This window comes from Oncorhynchus tshawytscha, linkage group LG06, assembly GCF_018296145.1.
Source record: "Oncorhynchus tshawytscha isolate Ot180627B linkage group LG06, Otsh_v2.0, whole genome shotgun sequence".
Taxonomy (NCBI): domain Eukaryota; kingdom Metazoa; phylum Chordata; class Actinopteri; order Salmoniformes; family Salmonidae; genus Oncorhynchus; species Oncorhynchus tshawytscha.
This window is the reverse complement of record NC_056434.1, coordinates 23833049-23848213: the sequence shown is the minus strand read 5'-3', so window position 1 is coordinate 23848213 and position 15165 is coordinate 23833049. Positions and strand designations below refer to the sequence as shown.

At 42.3% G+C, this 15165-nt stretch overlaps 1 protein-coding gene across 1 annotated transcript in view; it reads left to right on the top strand.

Annotated features, from left to right (window-relative positions):
• The first annotated feature begins 2578 nt into the window (after positions 1 to 2578).
• Positions 2579 to 15165, top strand: part of LOC112252271 (E3 ubiquitin-protein ligase znrf1) — a 50853-nt gene continuing 38266 nt past the window's right edge. Inside the window, exon 1 of the mRNA XM_024423363.2 lies at positions 2579 to 3840. Coding sequence (XP_024279131.1) covers positions 3456 to 3840 — 385 coding nt within the window. The 5' untranslated portion in view covers positions 2579 to 3455. The remainder of the gene's footprint in view (positions 3841 to 15165) is intronic.

Genomic DNA, 15165 nt, shown 5'->3' with positions numbered 1-15165 from the left:
AGAGAACCTGAGAGGGCTGAAACTGTGGATATACAGGATTTAAAATACATCTTAAAACAGTGATTTTCCTTAGGGTGTTTTTAGTTCAGTTTGTGTCAGTAAATTATTTATTATCTTATGTTTGTTGTGTAGTAAAGTTTTCGCTTTTATTTTCATTGTTTTTTTATTTGTTTTTTCCTGTAAATCACATTGCGTTGCGTTCCATGTCTGAAATGTGCTGTATAAATAAAGCTTGATTTGATTTGATGGTGTATGTGTGCCATTCAGAGTGTGAATGGGCAAGACAAAATATTTAAGTGCCTTTGAATGGGGTATGGTAAAAGTTGCCAGGGGCACTGGTTTGTGTCAAGAACTGCAATGCTGCTGGTTTTTTCACGCTCAACATTTTCCAGTGTGTATCAAGAATGGTCCACCACCCAAAGGACATCCAGCCAACTTGATACAACTGTGGGAAGCCTTGGAGTCATGGGCCAGGATCCCTGTGGAACACTTTCGACACCTTGTAAAGTCCATGTCCCTGACGAATTGAGGCTGTTCTGAGGGAAACTCAATATTTGGAAGGTGTTCCTAATGTTTGCTATACTCAGTAAATATATATATACAGTATATATTATAGGTTGCAGTAGGCTACAAAATAGACTTTCCAGTGACACTGACTCACCCAATGATGAAGATGAACCCTAGGTTACTCACCTGTCATGGCCGATGCGCTCGTGCAAATCAATAGCCTATCTTAAAATAAGCTACTTTGAAAAACAGCGCTGTTCGCTCAGAATCACTCAAAAAATTGTGGTTAGCTTCTACAGACAGATTAGTAATTCATTTTCAGCAGCAGGCATTTGCTTTCCAAGCTGTATGGCTATGATTTTCTCGTGATTGTATTTTGAAATTTGCAAAAAGCTAATTGACAGCCACAACCAACCATAGAAATATAATCCATAGATGCAGTTTCCATTCCAATCAGGATTGGCAACCATTTCTAGGGTAAACATCAGTTTAACAGTCAAAGTGCCGGGGTTAAAGGTTCCAAAATCCTTCTATGGATTATATGACTATGGCCACAATGCAACAAGCTGTTCTATATTTGGCAAGCGCTGCCCAAATTGCAGCCTTCATGACAGTAAGTGCTTACTATAAAATGTTTTCCACAGCTATTTCTTAGCAGCTACTGATCCTCTGTGGCTAAATGATGCTCTCTGGTGTAGTGTTTTAAATGATTTTATTCCAGTATGTTCAGACAGGAGTATGCTAGTATCATTTTGGGAATAAAAAACAAATTGTATTATAATTTTGACAAGCAAAAAAACCAACAGAATATTGTCAACAACCCTATGACAAACAACTTCAAATGAATAATAGCACCATCTTGCGGCCCAGTTGGGCTACCATTGAGTCGTTCCATGATAACAGAATGATCCTCAGACTCAGATTTCTCACTTTAAATGTATGTCAAACAAAAAACAATGATTGCAAGGTTAAACAAACCATACAACTCTATAAACAAGGACTACTTTTAACAATTTCCACAGAAGATTTTACAAAATCACTTGAAGAACCATGCAGATTCAAAGATTGGTAACATAATGATGGGTTGTGCTCTTTGTGCCATGATTCTGTTACCAAACTTTGTATCTGCATTTTGACATACATTTTAAAGTGAAAGAATTCGAGTCTCAGCATCATTCTGTTACCATGGAATTGCCCCTTCTTAAAAAGCAGTTGGTAGATTTCCCTAATTGTTTTGATTTATTTTACTCTTATTTTAACAGGTACGTTGACTGAGAACACACACCGGTACTCATTTACAGCAATGACCTGGGCAGTAATTACAAGGGAGAGGAGAAGGGATGATTGAATGAGCCAATAGGAAGCTGTGGATTAAGTGTCCATGAAGGTATGAGGGCCAGATTGGCATTTTAATTAGTGTGTGTGTGTGTGTATGTGCCTGTACAGTATGTCTGTGTGTGTGTGTGTGTATGTTTAATGCAGCAGCAATGACTATACATCAACAGTGATGTCCTGAATTGGGTTATTTGACCTCAGATATGAGAATCAGAGAATCTGTGCGTTAGACTGGCTTTATTCTGCAGGAATGAATGGGAGTGACAGGTGTCTGTCACTCCCGACTGTGCTGTCACTCAAACCTGCTCATTAGCCTAAATCCAAGAGATCATCCTCATCATACTGATACATTCCACACACACACACACGATGTGTTCATGGTATATCATTTGTCTTTCAACTTTGATGCATGCATGAATAATAGTTTTCTCATTAATAGCAAACAGTGGCAGTAATAATTTACGTACTGTTTATAAAGGGTTTGTTAATGGTTAATAGTGTTTATTGTTTTTTTAATTTATAGTTTAAAACCAGTAATAAACAGTTGCATGATAATTGAGTGATAAATTCATGCCAATAACCAGTAGGCCTATTTGGGGGAAATACCTTTAGGCTGCTAATTGTCGTTTGTCAACAATCTCAATAATTCTGCATAAAAAAAATGATGAATGCTGTGCCATCTGCATGTTAACTTGGTTATGACAGCGTTACTAGCTCATATCAATCTCTGTCCTCTGCTCACACTGCGTTCGTCTGACTTGGTAGCCTGGGGCGAGCCAGACATGCGCCTTCATTGGATTTCTAAAAGATAAACAAACAATTAGGACAATATTTTAATAAATTCCTCGTGATTAAGAATATATATAGACTACTGTATATTCCCTATTCACACGCGTTACATTGTTAATCCGAGTATGCGCACTGAACGCCTCCATTGTCTACCAGCAGCAAGGAGTGAGAGCGAGCGCGCGGATATGAGAATGCAGGGGAGCGGCATACATTGACCCAAATCTCCGGGAACCGGAGAACAAGCGGACCCGGACACACGTATGTCGTTGGAAAGACAGACTGGCAGACAGACAGCAACAGTTGTCATGGATATGGTTATGATCAGCTGAACCAGTCTTCAAGACAAAAATAATAACATTAAAGGGGGGTAGCCTAGCCTACTGCAGGGAAGCGCGACTGTCGGAACCGTTGTTGCGCTTTGTGCTTGTCATCATCCCTGTTGTGATTTGGAGCAGGCTGTCCTGTCATTCGTTGTGAGGGGAAAACGTTTTGCGTTTTGCTTATCTTCATCAAAGGGAGTTGTTTTTCTGTCATTCATTTGACATCATCCTCCTATAAATGATCGTTTTTCTCTGTTGAGCTGAATCAAAACATTCGAGTCGCTCATGTTCCTGTCAGGGAAATGGGCTGTTGCGTCTGTTATACACAGCTGCTTTAGTCAGACTTGACAACCGGGATTTTTTAAAGCTGCCGTTTTGTCCCTGGCAAGAGGCGATCAAGTGCACTGCAGACAGGCGTGTCGGGGGCGATTCCAGTGACGGCTCTCGACTCTCTGCGGGAGCCCCGTTTCAACAGCCCCCACCCAATTTTATCGGGCGATTTGGATGGGGGGCAAGCAGAGTACGGCAGGGCGGCCCCGGGGTGCTTTTCACGGTGTCTCGGCGGATGACAGCGCAGTGGCACCCTCGGCCCACTTTGGGCACTACCGACCAAGTGGCACTATGGGGTTACGCAGCCGCTCAGTGAGTTCTGTGGCTGGGATGGGCATAGAACATAGTCCTACGGTGCCCTTTGGTTTTTATACCCCCAGAGGAACAGACTCGGACAGGGCTGGAGGGGGGTCTGGCACTAACGCCGCCCATGGTAACGGCTACCAGGAAACGGGCAGCGGGCATCACACGGATGGTATGCTCTATCTGGGCTCCCGAGGGTCGTTGGCAGACACCTTGCCCCTGCACATTGCACCCCGGTGGTTTAGCGCCCACAGTGGTAAGTATCAACACAGCCAACCATGGCTGGCTGCACACATCACAGTTATCAGGGCTTACAATGACATTAGGCCTTGATGTCATCAGCAAACTTCCCTGCCATCCATGGAACTTCATTAATGAATTAGTGTGTGTGTGTGTGTGTGTGTGTGTGTGTGTGTGTGTGTTTGTGTGTGTGCGCATGTGTGTGCATCAGGGCAGTTAATCAGGGGTTCATTGAGTGTCTGACCTTATGTATCTTATGTACACATAAGATGATGCACAGCTATCATCTGTCTCACTGACTGGGCTTGTCAGGGCCTGAGCTGCAGAATACTGACGACACTGGCTCAGGTCCCCAGGCACTCATTACCAAAGCCCAAACCAGCAACCCACAAGAGGGAATGTCAGGCGTCAACGTCCAGACTGTTTGCCTTTTATTGCTAGGTGACCCTGCTGTTCCTTTTGATGACTGAGACGCTCCCATAACGGATAAGGCTATGGTCCTGCTTCAGGTACATAATTCAGCCCTGTTTTCAAGACATGGAGACTCTGTCCTCTCTGTAAAATTGCTATTAATAGGGCTGATCACAGGTGCCTCCGTCAAGTGCCCTTGGGAAGTGGTGAGGGAGTGAGGGGGCGGGGGGTAGAAGGAAGACAGAGACACCAGATCTTAAATTTTACCAATTTCAAACTCTCCAGTCTGGTGTGGTCACACTCCTATCATAGTATGGATTTGAATTGATTGAAAGAACCATTAAAAAAAAAAAAAAATCTGGAAATTTCTTGGAGCCTTTCTCTTATCTCGGTGGAGCATTGGTCAGACATCTTGTTGCCTTCAACTGATTAGTCAAACTAAAAACAGTACTCACGGTCTGCAAAGCATGAAAGACTGGTGAGGTGCCACCATGGCAGGTAGACAGTAGACAGTTCTGCAGCATAATAAACAATGTAATTCATACTTTAAAACCCAAAGTCTGACACAAGGTCACATCAGAAATCCCTTATGACAATGGTATACATGCCGACACACACACACACACACACACACACACACACACACACACACACACACACACACACACACACACACACACACACACACACACACACACACACACACACACACACACACACACTTCTTAGGCTTGAAGCATTACAAATATTGCAGAGCCTTCTGATATTTACCAACTGGACTGTTTTGGCCTGCCATTTTCCATGCAGCCTCATTGATACTCCATTAATAATCTTAATTAATATTGTATGACTGCTGATTAGTCTGATCCTGGCAGGAAACCTCATTCTGATAGCCAACTGCTTGATCCAGGAGCAAACAGTTTCACTGATCCAGTTCCTGATCAGAGTTCTACATTGTTACAATCTACATTGTTACTTAGTAAATTGCTCACCTACTGTTGTTGTTATGCACTCTCAGATTAGAGACCCCTTAGCAATGGTCTGTGTAATCTCTCCTCCTGTGATAGACCCATGGTGCTCACTCACCCATCACAGAGCTAAGTAATCACTCACCGATTTGAGCAGAGCAGAGGCACTGACTGAACTCTCTTTGAGCAGAAGCCAATGTAATTGTTCTAAAATTAAAGCCATAAGCAATCATTCACTTGTGTACACCGCCATTTTAATTTAAATGTAAATAATGATGATAACACACATGAACACATACACACGCATGCTACTGTAGACACAGTGTTGTGGCTGGGTTTTAGTGGCAAGTCTTTTAAGAATGATGGGATGTGCTGAACTGAACGTCTGAAGATCTGTGCTGAACTGTCTGGCAGTGGAATTCAACAATATAGGTCATTCCCAATTTATTTATGTTTTCCCTTCCCCTCATACACACTCTTTCTCTATCTCTGTCTCTCTCTCTTCTCCCAATGTCTCAGCACAGTAAACACAGACTCCGAGACACACACACACACACACACACACACACACACACACACACACACACACACACACACACACACACACACACACACTACACTGGATGGCTAAGTGAGGAGTTTCTGTTGCTGCGTCTGTGACAACCACGTTTCTTGTCACTGCTATTTTCAAGATGAACACTTGCTTGCTCCGTACCAACCTCACAATATCATCACACACTTGTTTCATCAAGACGCAGCGGACGAGGGAGGGAGAGAGGGAAGAAGGGAGATAGGGAGAGATGGAGGAAAGGAGGGAGAGAGGGAAGAGAGAGAGAAGGAGAGAGAGGCTTGACATGTTCCTCTGACAGACTTCCTGTCACCAGTGTTTCACAGCCAGTCTATTGTTGAGTGACAGCCGACAGACCTTTCTAATAAAAGGATGCCACAAGTGCAAACAACTGGCCAATTAAAAGGACAGGGGGCGAGGGCAAAGGCAGTGGCAACCGTTGCCATGGTGCAGGGACTAAATCCTGTCACTATACAGCAGAGACTTTCTAAAGATAAACCTTTGACTTCAGTAGCAGGGGGCATTAGCCTCTGTCAATCAAAAAGGCAGATGATGCCACTGAATAGCAAGCATCACACTGATCACAGGATGCTTTCTATGTCATTAAGCATCACAAACCTAAATCACATCGTTTCCCAGTGCTTCCCGTCACAGCAAAGCAGTCTCATTCACTGTGTAATGATACCCTAGTCTCTCCCACACAATACACCCCAATGCCATTACACACCTCCCTCCAACCCACACTCTACCCCCCATTTCACCTGTATCTAAGGCCACATTACCTCCTGCAATCAAGGAGTTTAGTGAGGAACACAACAATAGGTCAGTATGTTTCTCTCACAGCTCCCTCCTCCCCATCTCCCTCTCAGTCTTTACCTTTCTCATTCAGCTGTTTCCATGGAAACTGCTGTTCCTTCCGGTAAGGTAAAGAGTTGTCTGAGTTGCGATTGAGTTGGATGTGATGTAATCAAATGGCTACAGTCCATGTATGGGCATATTATCCTGTATTCTGGACTAAACAGGTCTCTAGACATGCTGACACACTCCAGTATTTAGTATCATCATTAGAGGGACAACCAGCCCAGACACGTGGAAAGAAGATGCACACAGGCATACACTAACAAACAAGGTCACTCATTTAATAAGCTTATCCATGTTGTCTAGTCTAATGACCTGTGATAGACAGTAAACAAGTGATGTCCTTGACATGACAGAAAGAGGGCATGAAACAGCAAGGTGTTTATTCTTCTGAGAGACAGAGGCTTTCTAGACAGCAGGGAATTACAGGGAGCTAGCTAGCTGTCACACTGCTTGCCTGCCATTTGATTAGAGCAGGAGCTAGAGGCAGCCACAGACCTCCCATCTGTACCTTTAACGGTGACTTCTCTCCTCTGAGTGCATCCCAAATGACACCCTATTCCCCATATGGTACACTGCTTTTGACCGGATGGATGGGTTGGACTTGCCGAGAGATGAGTTCAGATTGGTCTGCCATGTAGCATGCTTCGGTCTATAACATGAGCTGCTCAGTATGTGTAGATAATACTTTCTCCTGCAGCTTTTTTGAAAGATATCAATAAAAACTGCAAAAGTGTTACTACAGTGCTCTCAACATTTCTGCCCTGAATTTGTGTTGTTATCAGAAGAACTTGCCTGAGTTTTGAAATAAGTGGAATGCCCGGTGTGAGCAGAATATGATAACAAAGGAGATGGAGAAAATTATAGCGTTTGATTGCTTTCGGAGGGAGTCGAAAATCTCCGGACTAAGGCCAACCATGGCATCTGTGACAGAGAGGGAGAAGCATACATGCATATGGGTAAGAGTCTAGCTAGCTACATTTTCAGATATTACACGTTTCTAAGTTTGTCAGATAGTCATTTTCATTGCAAGTTAAAGCATACTCTTAGCTAGCTAGCTAACGTTAGCTGGCTGGCTCCCAAGCTAACATAACGTGCATGATCTCTTTAGTAATATTATTTGTATTTCAGAAATCCATTTGCATTGCTAGTTATAGCCTAATGTTGGCTAGCTAGCTAACATTGAACCTAGTTGGTTAGTTTTAGCTACCTGCAGATTCATGCGTGGTGGCTAGCTATGATAATCGGTTTGTATTACTAGTATGGGTTGGGATTAGGGCTGTGGCAGTCATGACATTTTGCATCCACGCATAGCCTACAAGCCAATGATGCAGACCTTTAGAACATCTATATTTTAAAAAGTCTAATAAATCCATGTAATATAGCCTACACCATCACAAATCCATGATTTATTTTAGACAGGTCTAAAGAAACATGATATGAAGCAAAGGTAGTCTATTTCAGAAGAACAGAATAGCATACTCTGAGTTGTCCTTATGTTAGGTCCTGATCTGGTTATGTCATATGGCTGTGGGCTACGCTAGTTACTTTAGCGGACAAGATTTGCTTAGAATTCCGTGGCATTATTTGTATATTATTTTATAGTATAAAGAATACAGTTGAATATAACTGAATAAAATTAAAAGGATATTTTCTACAAATGATTTGAGGGAGTGAACACATGTGGCTAGTCGATGTTGAACGGTTAACAAAGAAACAGGTCCACCTATGTGCTTAATTTAAAGTTATTTATCTAACTTTAGTTGTGATAAAACGGCTGCATCCCCTTTGTGTGGCCGTAATGCCCCCCCAAAACTCCATGCCTTTTTTGGCCAGTGGCCATTGTGCCCTTGGGTTAAATATAATCATTATAATTCCCTTCTCCCGGCTGCATGCCGAAGCGCCTCTCACTCACATGTCTACAAGTGAAGACGAATACATCAGGGACGCAACTGCGCACGTCCTTATCCAATTCCGAGGCGCATATTGAAGATATTGGATGAACTATCCACATTTACTTTTCGTCAGCCGACAAGATGAGTAGGCCTAAAGAACTGCAAAAGTGCTAGCCTATGTCAATCTACTATCCTCCATAGCACAAAGGTGGACCTATTCTATTCTGTGTGAGAAATAAATATTCCAAACATAGTCTGGGACAGTTGTGGGATGCGATAGATCCCAAATTAATACAACCACTAGCATCAAAAAACCTGTTTTAAGCAATGAGCCTGATGCAACAGATGAGAGTATTTAGCTTAAAACGTGATAAACTATTTGGCTATTTCTTCACATTATAAGTGCAGCAAAGTGCACACGGCAGTAGGCTATAAGGTTAATGCCATTCTCAAAAGTGACCACAAATGTGATTACGCATGTAATGCTTTTATTATAAAGGTGCATTTTTATGGTGAAAATTATCTTCCCCAAATTTGAAACTCACATGCTGCTTATGTATACCATTTGTGCGCTATACCCATTGTAAAGCAGATTATTAAGCTTAATTTTAAGAAGTTATATGTCCACTTTAGTTGTGATACAACCTAATCAAAACATATTGGCCTATGGGCTAAGCTACATGAGGTGATTTGAAGTCGAGAAAAAAAGCATGCGCTGTTTCTTACCTTAAACTGCTAATATATCATTCACAAGCTAATATTTTCACTCATCACACTATTCCATATACTAAATAATATATGTGTGAAATTAGTTTTGATTTAGAATGGTCCATTATCATGCACCTGTCTCAAAAACGGGCAGTGGAAAAATGTATGTAATCTGTGCACTTAAATAGCGAATTGAGGACACTTTTCCCGTGGTTCATTTGCATGCCAGCCAGGTAGGCTATACTCCTGTTGTAAATAGAAGCAATGTGGTTAATATTAGCAAAGTTGATAAATAAATATAGTATGCCTAGCCTATAGAAAGATGATGGGATCCTCCTCTTTTTAATAGAGGCCATCACTCTGTTTTCTCATGCAATTGCATAGCCTATAGATATTTGATTATGTTGTCATTGATGTGATTAGAGGGACAATAGAGTGCTGAGTATCAGGCAGTTAGCACATTTGGTAGGCTACTAATGACCATCAGCAGCATCAGAGCTTGGAGAAGCCTAATTACTGTGACTAAACGGTCACGTGGAATTTGACTGCCATCATGACTCGTGACCGCTGGTGTGGCGGTAATACGGTCACCATAACAGCCCTAGTTGGGATTATTGCCGTGTCCAAAACAAACGGGATCTCTGAATTTAGAAATCACAGACTTCTGACTTCAGTGCGTTCAAGACAACTGGGTACTCTGAAAAATCTCTTTGAACGGTCATCCAACTTTGAATTCTAACTCAGGAACTCATGCCTCTTTCTAGAGTTCCTACTTTCCGACCTGAAGATCACTGACGTCATGATTTGACCTTGTATTTTTCCAAGTTTCCAGATGTTTTGAAAGCACCATTAGGTTAATTATTTAGCTAGCTAGCTACATGTCTGAACAAAAGACTCCACTTCGCCAGATGTTTACTTGCCCCATCAAGTTAGCAAGGTGTATCTGGGGATGATTACGGTCATCTATTGTATTTCATAAACATGTGTACATGTCTAGAAAATAGTGACCCATCCACTTAGCTAGATGTGGCTGGGGGTGGTTATAGCTTTTATTTCTAATGACCCAGTGGGTAAAAATCTGGGTAAAATCACCTAATAATTCTATAATATTTAGACAATATTTATCTGGACACTTTCTATTTTTGATGATGCTACTAGGCAAATATGCAGGTAACCATTTCACTGTATTGTTTACACATTCTGTGTCCTGTGCATGTGACAAACATAGATTTTTATTTGATATAGTGTGTGTTTACCAGAGACGGGAATGTGAAGAACAACATGACCTACACCAAAGCCAGATTAGGATATACTGTAGGTCAAGGACTACATAAAGTGTGTTTTTGCTACCACTTACACCACTTTTAGTCTTGAAATCTTTGGTTGTTTTCTACACTACCTTACTCACTCTGTTCAGCACATGACTTCACATGTGAAAGAGATGGTTGGGGCTAAGGCTTAAAGGGTGTGAACGATGCTGAATGGGTGTAGACAAAGAGCTCCACTACGTGTACCAAAACATTCAAGGGCCATTTTTTCAAAAGTGGGGTTGCAAGTTTATCAACTTTCAAAGCAGAATTACTATCCCATTGTTCCTCAACTGCAGTGTATGATATTTAGGACCGAATCGAGCCGGTTTGTCACAAATTGATACCAATGAGCTAAGTGAGTGATGTTAAAATATGTATCTGAATATTGATATTGGGACTTTGAAATCCAATGATCTGCCCCTGAGGGCGTCTTCTTAATGTGAAGACTCCCTATAGATGTTTATGTTTATGGAAGGCTTAAGAGAACATGCGGGTAGGCATCCATGGATTTTAAACCCACTGAAACCGACTCCTTTGATCTAATACATGTTATTTTTTATATTCTAATCTATATCAACCATCAAATATTATATATCATTTATGCAGAATGCTTCAGGATATAACACGGAATTCCATTAAACTAGAGATGCATGGTTCATGTAGCGTACAGATTCATGATTGCTATAAAGTCAATTCAAGCTCAAGACAGAAGCAAATCAAATCAAATCAAATCAAATTTTATTTGTCACATACACATGGTTAGCAGATGTTAATGCGAGTGTAGCGAAATGCTTGTGCTTCTAGTTCCGACAATGCAGTAATAACGAGCAAGTAATCTAACTAACAATTCCAAAAAAAACTACTGTCATACACAGTGTAAGGGGATAAAGAATATGTACATAAGGATATATGAATGAGTGATGGTGCAGAGCAGCATAGGCAAGATACAGTAGATGATATCGAGTACAGTATATACATATGAGATAAGTATGTAAACCAAGTGGCATAGTTAAAGTGGCTAGTGATACATGTATTACATAAGGATGCAGTCGATGATATAGAGTACAGTATCAACGTATGCATATGAGATGAACAATGTAGGGTAAGTAACATTATATAAGGTAGCATTGTTTAAAGTGGCTAGCGATACATTTACATAATTTCCCATCAATTCCCATGATTAAAGTGGCTGGAGTAGAGTCAGTGTCATTGACAGTGTGTTGGCAGTAGCCACTCAATGTTAGTGGTGGCTGTTTAACAGTCTGATGGCCTTGAGATAGAAGCTGTTTTTCAGTCTCTCGGTCCCAGCTTTGATGCACCTGTACTGACCTCGCCTTCTGGATGGCAGCGGGGTGAACAGGCAGTGGCTCGGGTGGTTGATGTCCTTGATGATCTTTATGGCCTTCCTGTAGCATCGGGTGGTGTAGGTGTCCTGGAGGGCAGGTAGTTTGCCCCCGGTGATGCGTTGTGCAGACCTCACTACCCTCTGGAGAGCCTTACGGTTGAGGGCGGTGCAGTTGCCATACCAGGCGGTGATACAGCCCGCCAGGATGCTCTCGATTGTGCATCTGTAGAAGTTTGTGAGTGCTTTTGGTGACAAGCCGAATTTCTTCAGCCTCCTGAGGTTGAAGAGGCGCTGCTGCGCCTTCCTCACGATGCTGTCTGTGTGAGTGGACCAATTCAGTTTGTCTGTGATGTGTATGCCGAGGAACTTAAAACTTGCTACCCTCTCCACTACTGTTCCATCGATGTGGATGGGGGGGTGTTCCCTCTGCTGTTTCCTGAAGTCCACAATCATCTCCTTAGTTTTGTTGACGTTGAGTGTGAGGTTATTTTCCTGACACCACACTCCGAGGGCCCTCACCTCCTCCCTGTAAGCCGTCTCGTCGTTGTTGGTAATCAAGCCTACCACTGTTGTGTCGTCCGCAAACTTGATGATTGAGTTGGAGGCGTGCGTGAAGCAGAACATTTGTCTAAATGAATTGCTACAATGAATGAAAATGGTATGTTGGCTTGGAAGCAGAGGATGAGTCATGATGAAGGTCTTTGGAAACATCTGGAAACTAAGGTCTAAAAGTTAGTACTTCATTCATTCGAAACTAGAAAACTATATCATTGCATTTCCTTCCTTGTTTTCCAGTTGAAGTTTCAGTCCCAGGTTCATCTGGCTAACATTTTTCCTTGAATGAGAAGAGAGATTCACAGTTTTGGCCTATGGAGTAAATTAGTTGAAGTTCATTTAAATTTCTGTTTTTTACACTGGATAAAAGTAGAGACGCAGAGCTACACAATTGTATGTCATTCACTGCATTTAAGGAAACAATGGGAAAGTAATTCTGCTTTGAAAGTTGATAAACTTGTAAACTCACCTTTGAGAAAACTGTCTTTCAATATTTTGGTAGTACTATTGGAGAGCCCTTCTTTGTCTACACCCATTCAGCATTGTTCACACCCTCTTAAGCCTTAGCCCCACTCATCTCCAATCATTCTGTTCTAACTTGCCAGCTACTTCCAGATATCTAAGAGAGAGAGAGAGAGAGAGAGAGAACAGCTCACTGAACATTACTCGCCCTATCGCTCTGTCAAGCTCCCAAGCTAACTGGCTAACATTGGCTAGCTACTTCCAGACACATAATGAGAGAACAAATCACTCATTTGTATGACACTTTGTTGCTGACGTTTACTGACACCGTTCATATTCAACTGGTTTTGAGCATTCAAAAATGCATCAGTTATTCTGCGCTCTGGCACACTAAGACGAGAGTCTATTGTTAAGAAATGTAGCTAGATAGCTAGCTAGGTAAACAATTAATCCCAAAGCATGACATAACATTAGTTTGCGAACCAGCCAGCTAACATTAGAGTGGAGTCTTTTGTTAAGACATGTTGCTAGCTAGCTAAACAATGAACCATAATCACAACTCATGATGTTACTACCCTCATGAATCTGCAGGTAGCTAACCAACCAGGTTCTATGGCTTTAACTAGTCAAACAAATGTGTCTGAGATACGAATAATAAGATCATACACATAACGTTAGCTAGCGACACAGCCAGCTAACGTTAGCTAGCTAACAGTACACTTGAAATGAAACCACTTTCTGTCAAAATTAGAAACGTGTAATATCTGAAAATCATACCAGTATACATCATGGTTGGACGTGTCTCCTGTCTGATGCCATGCATCGTTGCCCTTAGTTTGACGATGTAATCCAGACTGGTGATTTCTCCATCTCCTTAGCTATCATACTCGAATTTCACTGATTTCAAAACTCGGTCCTCCAGAAAGTAGAGAGCATGCACATAACCTTAGCTACTTCCGGCGCCGACAGAGATGGCCGCCTCGCTTCGCGTTCCTAGGAAACTATGCAGTTTTTTGTTTTTTTACGTGTTATTTCTTACATTAGTACCCCAGGTCATCTTAGGTTTCATTACATACAGTCGAGAAGAACTACTGAATATAAGATCAGCGTCAACTCACCATCAGTACGACCAAGAATATGTTTTTCGCGATGCGGATCCTGTGTTCTGCCTTACAAACAGGACAACGGAGTGGATTCCATGCAGCGACCCAAAAAAACGACTCCGAAAAAGAGGGAAACGAGGCGGTCTTCTGGTCAGACTCCGGAGACGGGCACACCGTGCACCACTCCCTAGCATTCTTCTTGCCAATGTCCAGTCTCTTGACAACAAGGTTCATGAAATCCGAGCAAGGGTAGCATTCCAGAGGGACATCAGAGACTGTAACGTTCTATGCTTCACGGAAACATGGCTCACTGGAGAGACGCTATCCGAGGCGGTGCAGCCAGCGGGTTTCTCCACGCATCGCGCCGACAGAAACAAACATCTTTCTGGTAAGAAGAGGGGCGGGGGCGTATGCCTTATGACTAACGTGACATGGTGTGATGAAAGAAACATACAGGAACTCAAATCCTTCTGTTCACCTGATTTAGAATTCCTCACAATCAAATGTAGACCACATTATCTACCAAGAGAATTCTCTTCGATTATAATCACAACCCCCCAAGCAGACACATCGATGGCTCTGAACAAACTTTATTTAACTCTCTGCAAACTGGAAACGATTTATCCGGAGGCTGCATTCATTGTAGCTGGGGATTTTAACAAGGCTAATCTGAAAACAAGACTCCCTAAATTTTATCAGCATATCGATTGCGCAACCAGGGGTGGAAAGACCTTGGATCATTGTTACTCTAACTTCCGCGACGCATATAAGGCCCTGCCCCGCCCCCCTTTCGGAAAAGCTGACCACGACTCCATTTTGTTGATCCCTGCCTACAGACAGAAACTAAAACAAGAAGCTCCCACGCTGAGGTCTGTTCAACGCTGGTCTGACCAAGCTGACTCCACACTCCAAGACTGCTTCCATCACGTGGACTGGGAGATGTTTCGTATTGCGTCAGACAGCAACATTGACGAATACGCTGATTCGGTGTGCGAGTTCATTAGAACGTGCGTTGAAGATGTCATTCCCATAGCAACGATTAAAACATTCCCTAACCAGAAACCGTGGATTGATGGCAGCATTCGTGTGAAACTGAAATCGCGAACCACTGCTTTTAATCAGGGCAAGGTGTCTGGTGACATGACTGAATACAAACAG